Raw genomic sequence first — 9,149 nt, forward strand, 5'->3', positions numbered from 1 at the left:
CCTGCGGAGTGTCTGTCTGCAAGGGAGACCCCAGTTCCCTCTCACTTTTGTGCCTCCAGTGCCTAGGGGATGTTCTTTCTTTGATGAGCTGCCCCTGAGGTGCAGGGTCTTGAGCAGATCAGGGTCAGCAATAGTAATCAAACCCCAGGGGAGTGGCAAGCTCCAGGTTTTCAGTGATGCTGGCTTCCCAACAGGCCCCTGTAGTCCCTGCCAGGGAGGTTAGCCACTGGGGCTTTCAACATTTCCACTGGGTGGAAAGCCACTGGACATCTACAGCCTCTTCCACTGATCTAGGAGGCTCTGCTTCCAGCTAAAGCAGATCTGTCCTCCAAGAAGAATACAGTATCCTTCGTAGCCTTCTTGGTTGACCACCTCCTTCTCTGCTGGAATCTGGAACAGAGATTCCCTAAAAGGTGCAGCAGGACAGTGTAGCGTTACCCCAAAGCCACACCCCCTTCTGCAGACCTCTATCCTCACCTCCTCACCTAGGAAGGCTCAACATTCCATCCAAATGGGTAGCATCTGAAAGTTGAGAAAAATCCATTTTTCTCTGATGCAAAAGGCAAAGAACATAAGCTAAATTTTGTCAATATTCTTTCTGTGTTAAAGAGACGAATGTTTGTAGAGCTGATGAAGAACTCAAAGATGCAGAACTCACATTTCCAGGTGAGCCAGAAGAGAGAAGAGAGAAAACCCTAGAACGTCCGCAGGAAGCCCAGTTGACAGTTATCCCACATCTATTATGTACTGAGCATTTGGCATGTGCCGGGCACAGAGCCAAACACTCGACGTGCAGTATCTCTTTTAAGCTTCACAACAACCCTATGGGGTGGGTGTTGTTATTATACCCAATTTACAGATGAGGTGTCTGAGGCTCAGAGACTTTCTTTGTCCAGAGCCACACAGCTCAGTAGGAGAGCTGGGAATCAGTGCAGATCTGACACCCAGGTGAGTGCTAGCTTTTCTTCCTTTAGGTTATAAACCTCCAGGTAATAAACCTGATACATTTCCAGTGGCATTTCTCTGAAATTTCAAGGAAGCATCCTCTAGAATTCTCTTCAAAGTTGAGAATTAAGACTATGAAATCTTGAACATGTTGAAACATTGCCATTGACAAATCAGCCCTGGAACTGGAATTAAGCCAGTCCACATTCCCACTTTGCAGACAGTAGAGGCAAGCTCTCAGGAAGCTAGAAAGCCAAACACATTTTGGTTGAATATGAGAGAGGAGATATTCAAGTTTGATAAAAGGCCACAGTCATGCTGAGGCAACCAAATTATCATGGGGAGAAACGAAGATATTCTAGGTGAGGGATATATTTGGAAAATAGAAGCTTCTCAACCAGCATCCTTGTGCTAAGACCAGAAGGTGGTTACTCCCCAGAGCAGGATGTTAAGAGGATAGAGAGCATCCTGAGGGCCCCACTTGATCTGAGACGTTTGCCACCCTGCAAAGTGGAAACGACTGGAAGTTTGTTACTTATTCACTCACATATATGACTGAGCTGGGAGGAGGCAGAAACTGCCCTACATCTAGGTTTTGTCTGAGGACCACCTGGGGATGTGAAATGGCAGAGGAGATATTGGGATGAGTCCCGGATGTTGTGGGAACATTGTGCTTCTCTGAGATGTGAGACCCCCTGGAACTTCACGCTGCCTCTGGCTTTAACAGAAGCGGGGCAGATGGTGCTTCGGCTAAGAGCAAAGAGCCAGCTTCCCATTCTCCCTGTCCTCCAGCCTGAGCTTAGAAGTTTGGTGTCTAGGATCTCCTCAGTACAGAAAGGTTTCCTCCAGGTTCCTTGCCAAGTGTAACTTGGGCGACTCCTTCCCCAAGAGTGGGCCTTGGGCTTCCCTGGTGGCGCAGTGGTTGAGAGTCCGTCTGCCGATGCGGGGGACACGGGTTCATGCCCCGGTCTGGGAAGATCCCACATGCCACGGAGCGGCTGGGCCTGTGAGCCATGGCCGCTGAGCCTGCGTGTCCGGAGCCTATGCTCCGCAATGGGAGAGGCCACAACACTGAGAGGCCCGCGTACCGCAAAAAATTAAAAAGGGGAGGAGGGTTTTTTTTTAAGGATATAGGGGTGAGTGCCTCATAAAAACTGGGAGCTGAAAGAGAGCCTGGCCTCGAAATAGAACTGGTAAGCCATCAGATCTCAGGCATCATCTCTTTTACACACACACAAGCATGCGCACACGCACACACAGGCCGTATCTCCTCTCTGTGTCTCTGTGTGGCTCCCCTGATCTCTGCTCTCTCCAGTCATGTGACAGGAAGGAATGACCTCATGGTCCCCCAGTTCAAAGGACCAGCCCAGGAAGCAAGTGGCATCTTAGAGCCCATAACCCCAAATCCTGGGAGTGACCATCTTAAAAGCCCAGCCCGGGGCCTCCCTGGTGGCGCAGTGGTTGAGAGTCCGCCTGCCGATGCAGGGGATACGGGTTCGTGCCCCGGTCTGGGAGGATCCCATGTGCCGCGGAGCGGCTGGGCCCGTGAGCCATGGCCGCTGGGCCTGCGCGTCCGGAGCCTGTGCTCCGCAACGGGAGAGGCCACAACAGTGAGAGGCCCGCATACCGCAAAAAAAAAAAAAAAAAAAGAAAGCCCAGCCCGTGCCAAGTGCCCGATCAGCTATGACCAGGGACAGAGTTACACACATGGCTGCCTGGATCCAGGAGTAGTGCTCAGAAAAGGGTGAGACAGACCCCCTAGAGTATGCTGCATTTTACCCTCCTAAGACATCAGAGACATAAGGCATTCAGTTCAGTAACAGCTTTTCGAGAGAAAGTCCATCCCAATGAAATTGCCTATAATCAGAAACTGCTGGTTCAAAAAGAGATGCAAATGTCAGAAGAAAACGTTATCTGTGTATCTGGAAGAGTGTACACCAAAATGTGAATAAGGTTACCTGTGGGTAGTGTGATAATGGTGGATCATTTTTCCTTCGTTTTGCTCACGTCTATGTGTGTATATAAATATTTTTTACAACAAAGATTTTATTTTGAGTAAAAAAAAATGCCATTTGAGAAATAATTGGGGATCTCCCTACAATTATAGAGTTTGGGCATTTGTTGCTCTTGCTTGTTGTAGGTTGGAGCCAGAAAAGGCACCCCAAAGATGGACCAAGGAAGGGAGATGCTGAAGAGAGAAATGTCCAGCAAATCCAGCCAGAGCCTTCTGTTTTCTAAACCTGGTGGAAGGAACTAGAAACGTCGTCCCGCTGGGCCTCGCGTGATCCTCCGTGAGTCAGTGTAACTCTTCTGTGTCCAACTACTAAGATGCTTTTTTAGGACATTAAAGGTTGCTACCCTAGTGTGTTGCTTCCTAGACTGGTATTTTGCACAATACTGTATTTTGGAGTGTGTGAGGAGAGGGGTTCTTTTCACAGATATTATGAATGTAAACATACGCAGGCATATGAAGAATAAGTTTGAAATTCAGACTCCTAGGCCTGGTAGATGCAATTATGTGTTTGGGTAGTGACAAACCCAAATGTCACACCTCCAAGGAGCTCTGAGAAGCCCGCAGTTGAGAAAACCCAGGGCGTGTACTGGGGCCACAGGACAGAATGGTAACCTCAGGGCTGTTGGGGCCATGGTATAGTGCATTTATATCTGAATTGATTATAATAAATGTGAACAGCAACCAGTTTTATCGCTTCCATAACAGTGAGTCATGTTTATATGGCGCTCTGCGGTGTTCAAAACACTTCTCGTCTAATCCTCTCTCAAGCCCTGTGAGGTAAATAGCATTATGTTCCCCATTTTACAAATGAGGAAGCAGAGGCCCAGAGAGGTTAAATGGCCCGTCTAAAGTCACACAGCTAGTAAATTCAAGAATTTGGTCTGGAACCCAGGTTTCTCACTCCATCTCACACTGCCCATTCTGCCGCGCCAAGACAGCCCAGTAGGTCAAGTCCCAGGCCATCAGGACAGACCAAGTACCCAGTCATCAAAGAACACACACTGCCCAGGTGGACACACCCCTTTCCCGTGGTGTTTGAAGAGACCCTCATTTTTGCCTTCTCTCCAGCCATCTGTTCTCTCTCTGCCTTTCTTGTACGGCCAGAGACCACCAAACAAAACAGGAGGAAGAGCCAGAAGCCATGAATATCATTTATTTTTTATTTTTAAAAAGCCACAATAAAAGTATTTTGATATTTTAAAACCAAATGCATTCTTTATACTGATTAAAACTAGAAGGAAATGGGAAAAATGATTTGCATGATCTTCCTCTAATGGTGCTTCTTACACAGTGAGAAGGGTGAGCATCACCTGACCTTAAAAATAATCTTGAAAATCCCAGCAGTTTTCCATAAAGAACATATTACTTATACTGTACCATATCCCCAAAATCCAAAACAGCAATCTCCAGCACCAGAAAAGATCACTTGGTCAGGCAGTAGTTAAGTAGCTGGCTCATGTTTGGAAGCCAAATTGTGTGGGAAAAAAAAAATACTTTGGTTGAATACAAATATTTGAATTTGCATAAGTTAAATGTAATGCCTATGTGACTCCACTGTATTTGAGGTCTTTCAAAGGACGTGTTAATCTTTACCGTATCAACATTGCAACCCACAATGGCAATGTCCTTTCTTCACTCCTTGAACTAGATGGTTCTTTAGGTGTCTCCTCAGCCACACACCCCTTTCTCTGAGAATGCACATTCCCCAACCAGGTTTACCCTACCTACTGCTGCTCTCTTGGTCACACCTGACTGGCTGATCAGTAGATAGTCTACCCAAGCCAGACCAATCACGTTTCTCTTCTAACCCAAGCTGGGCCAATCAGCACCTGTGCCCTTGATATTTGGAAGTGGGACACGGAGTTACCACACAGGTCATTAATGGCCCGGAGCTGAAAGTCTTGATGCAGTTCCCAGCTGGGGTGGCCATTTCTCCCACTGTGTTTGGAGAAACAAAGCCAGTCTTAGAAAGAGATGGCCAGGATAGATAAGCAACAGGTAGAGACAAGAAACCAAGACCCAGGGAATTCCCTGGCAGTCCACTCTGCGCCTTCACTGCCAAGGGCCTGGACTCAATCCCTGATCAGGGAGCTAGGATCCCATAAGCCACACCGTGTGGCAAAAAAAAAAAAGAAGAAGAAACCAAGACGACCCCCAGAGAGACAGTGCAGCAGACACTACAAGCCCCTTAGCCATTGCCTTCCTCTACTGTATAAGCAGCACGTGAAATGCCCTCATTTCCCAGCCTCCCTTGCAGCTAGACCTGGCTGTGTTGTTCAGTTCTGGCCAGTGACATGCAGGTGAAGGCCCTGGGCAGGGCTTCCCTTCTGGAATTAAAGGCAAGGCTTTGCTAGGAGAAAGTTTTTCTCTTTGTCCCTTTGCCTTGTCTCCTTTTCCTCTCCTGGAGCTCGGACTTGGAGCTGGAACAGCCATGTTGGGGATCACCAGGTAACAAGCCAGAGACCAAAGCCCACCTCAAAGGACAGTGGAGTGGAAAGACATGAAAAGCCTGGGTGGGAGCCTAGTGGCATCACTGTGCTCTGCACTGTACCTGAACTGCCTACCTCTGTACATCCTGTTGTAAAAATAAATAAATCCTATCAGTTTAAGCCACTATGGTCAGATGTACCTGTTTGTGGTGTGGAGGAAACCACTCAAACGTTAGTGACTTAAAATGGCAACTATTATTTCTCATGATTCCAGGCGTCAAGCTGGCCACTTGCACTGGTCTGGTTGGTTTGGCTGGGGCTAGTTTAGGGTGGCTTCGTGTACATGCCTGCCTGGTCATTGCCAGGCAAGCTGGGTTAGGACAGTGGTTCTCAACTGGGGGCGATTTTGCCACCCAGGGGGCATTTGGCAATGTCTGGACACACTTTGGTTGTTAAACTGGGGTGGGGGTGATACTATCATCTCGGGGTAGAGGCCAGGGATGCTGCTAAACATCCTGCAGTGCACAGAACAGCTGCCCACAACCAAGACTTATTTGATCCAATATGTCAATAGTACCGAGAATGAGAAACCCTGGTCTAGAAAGGCCTCAGCTGGGACGTCGGATTCTGCCTGGTGTGGTCCCTCATCACCCAGCAGGCCAGACCAGGCCACGTGTGGTGGGTACAGGTTTCCAAGAGCAAGAGGAGAGAGAAAGCCCCAAAGCACACTTTTCAAGTCTCCACCTGCCATGTGTTTGCCAACATCTCATCAGACAAAGCAAGCCACATGGCTAGAGTTCATTTGGGAGGGGCTCCACATTTTTACCATCTACCCACATCCAGGTTTCTGTTATTTAAAGCTGAAGGCAGCGCGCGCCCAGAGCGTTAACGGGCGGGGGCGGGGGTGTGGAGTTGGGAGGTCAACTGGGCCTCCTGGTAGCCTCCCTGAGTTCAACCAATCCAGTGAGGAGAAGCCGTGGGCGGGGCGAGCTCCACTGCCAGAGCGGCGTGAAAAATTTCCCAAGGCAGAGCGAAAACCTTTCCTGAGCGACTGAGCATGCCCGGTGGTGAAAGGTCCAGCCCAGCTTTCACCACATCCCAGACTCCAGAGGGACTTTTCTGAAACCCAGAGAATTGACCATGTCCTCAAACAGCTTAAAAATCTTCCATGGCTCCCCCATGCCTCCTCAGGAAAAAAAGATCACACTTCAGTGGGTTTTTTATGCTTCATCCTCAACCAATTTCTTCAGCCACGTCTCCCACTACTTTTGCAAGAACTCTTTTGCTCCACGGATGTTGAAAACTTGCAGCTTCTCATACATACCATGTTCTCTGTGCACACAGGTTCACCTACCTGCGATTCTCTGCCCAGGCCCTCTCTACCAGGATAATTGCATCTGTGCTTTCTAGGTCTATGAAGACAGTCATGCTTCATCCCTCTGGCATAGCTCTTGGTTTTTTTTGTTTGTTTGTTTGTTTTGCATCTTTGTTGGAGTGTAGTTGCTTTACAATGGTGTGTTGGTTTCTGCTTTGTGGCAGGGTGAATCAGTTATGCATGTGCATGTGTTCCCATGTCTCTTCCCTCTTGCGTCTCCCTCCCTCCCGCTGTCCCTGTCCCACCCCTCTAGGTGGTCGCGGGGCGCCGAGCTGATCTCCCTGTGCTGTGCAGCTGCTTCCCACTACCTATCTATTTTATGTTTGCTGGTGTATATGTGTCCATGGCACAGCTCTTCTTATTCTGTGTTGTGAATATACTCTATGTGCTCACATGTCTTATCTTCACTAGAATATGAGCTACTTGAGGGCAGGGGTCTTGGCATATTTTATACCTGTATGGAACTCTAAGACCTACCAGGGTCCCTGGCACAGGATAGATACTCAATAATTGCTTATTGAAAAAATGAATGTATTATGAGCTCCATGAAGGAAAAAAAAAAAAGCTGAAGGCATTCCAACTGATGCAGAAAGTTGCCCTGATTCCTGATGACTTTCTGGTTCCTGGTTTCTTTCCTTGGAAAGGCCCATTCCAATGCCTGCCCTTGGGTTCCACTAGGACTTTTTGTATCACTCAAGATTCTCTGGTTGCAAACAACAGAAATCTCCTGTGGCTAACTTAAACAGAAAAGGAGTTTACTGAAAGGAAATGAGGAAGGTTAGAGAATCAAAGGGCAAGCAAAGCTGAGGAGTCTGGACAGGCAGGAGCCATCTTTTCTTCCCCATAGATGTCCCCTTTTTTGCTTCAGCGGGTTTGAGTTTCTGTTATTTGCAACCAAAATGGCATTTACTAAGACGCTCTGCACAGCCCCAACTGGTAGCTCTGAGAAGCTACCAGCGACCTTTCTTTCCCCTGACGTTGTACCAAGGGACAGCAATGTACCTGCAGTCCCCCACCAGAACTCCCAATCTTCTGATCCCCCAAGAAGCTAAGCCAAATAACTTCCTTCCACTCTTGCCAATGGGGGCCCATTTGGATTCGTGACTTTGCAGATAAGGTGCCCTTCTCCAGCAACTTGGCAGAGCCAGCAGTGCCTGCTGTTGTGGAAACCGGGGTCATGAAGTGTCTACGGAAGAAAACAGCTTCCCCTGGATCCATGTTGCAAAGTGTGTTCCTGGTAAGTGGAGTGGTTTCCAATTTTTTAGGGTCTTAGGAATGAAAGCAATACACTAACGATGAGAGGAAACCCAAAATCTGCTAATGTATTTATTTTTTTATTATTATTACGTTTTTTAAATTTATGGCTGCATTGGGTCTTCGTTGCTGCGCCCGGGCTTTCTCTAGCTGTGGCGAGCAAGGGCTACTCTTTGTTGTGTTGCGCGGGCTTCTCATTCCATGGCCTTCTCTTGTTGCGGAGCACAGGCTCTAGGCATGGAGGCTTCAGTAGTTGTGGCTCGCAGGCTCAAGAACGCAGGCTCAGTAGTTGTGGGACACGGGCTTAGTTGCTCCGCGGCATGTGGGATCTTCCTGGACCAGGGCTCGAGCCTGTGTCCCCTGCATTGGCAGGCGGATTCTTAACCACTGCACCACCAGGGAAGCCCCTCATTTACTCTTAATGCTTCCCCCTGTTGAGGACAAACAGGAGGAAAAAAGAAAGGGCAGGGCTTCCTTGGTGGCGCAGTGGTTGAGAGTCCGCCTGTCAGTGCAGGGGACACGGGTTCGTGCTCCGGTCCGGGAGGATCCCACGTGCCACCGAGCGGCTGGGCTCGTGAGCCATGGCTGCTGAGCCTGTGCGTCCAGAGCCTGTGCTCCACAGCGGTAGAGGCCGCAACAGTGAGAGACCCACGTACCGAAAAGAAAAGAAAAAAAAAAAAAGGGCAATAGCAAGGTTCCAAATGAGCTGAGAAATGACCTTCTAAAAGGGCTCTCAATCTGGCCTCTGGTAGATGTCTGTCGGGGTTTCTGCCCAGCCTAGACCTTCCTCAGGAGAGAAGACGTTTAGGGCTTACAGTGGGCTGACTGGTGGCCCCAAAGATCTCAGGCTCTAATCCCTGGGACCTGAGAATGTTACCTTACAAGGTAAAGTTTTGCGGATATAAGGATTTTGAGTTGAGACTATCCTCACCCTAAGTGCCATCTGTAAGTGTACTTATAAGTGAGAGACAGAAGGAGGTTATATACAAAGAAGAGGGGGAGGCAGTGACCACAGAGGCAGGACTAGAGTGCTGCACCTACAAGTCAAGGGATGCCAGCAGCTTCTGTGGTTAGAGTCTTTTGAACTCCTTGGCTTTTCAGCTCCTAGGCTGTTAGATTTGAATCTGCAAAT

The 9,149-nt window shown here is 48.6% G+C and overlaps 1 protein-coding gene across 1 annotated transcript in view; it reads left to right on the forward strand.

The window, feature by feature from the left end:
* The window catches only part of LOC309808900 (forkhead-associated domain-containing protein 1-like), a gene marked incomplete at both ends in the record, with an annotated part of 100,598 nt that extends 97,396 nt beyond the window's left edge, over positions 1–3,202 (forward strand). Inside the window, one exon of the mRNA XM_082629471.1 lies at positions 3,086–3,202. Coding sequence (XP_082485597.1) covers positions 3,086–3,202 — 117 coding nt within the window. The remainder of the gene's footprint in view (positions 1–3,085) is intronic.
* Between the last annotated feature and the right edge of the window lie 5,947 nt (positions 3,203–9,149).

This window comes from Mesoplodon mirus, assembly GCF_964341445.2.
Source record: "Mesoplodon mirus genome assembly, chromosome: 7".
Taxonomy (NCBI): domain Eukaryota; kingdom Metazoa; phylum Chordata; class Mammalia; order Artiodactyla; family Ziphiidae; genus Mesoplodon; species Mesoplodon mirus.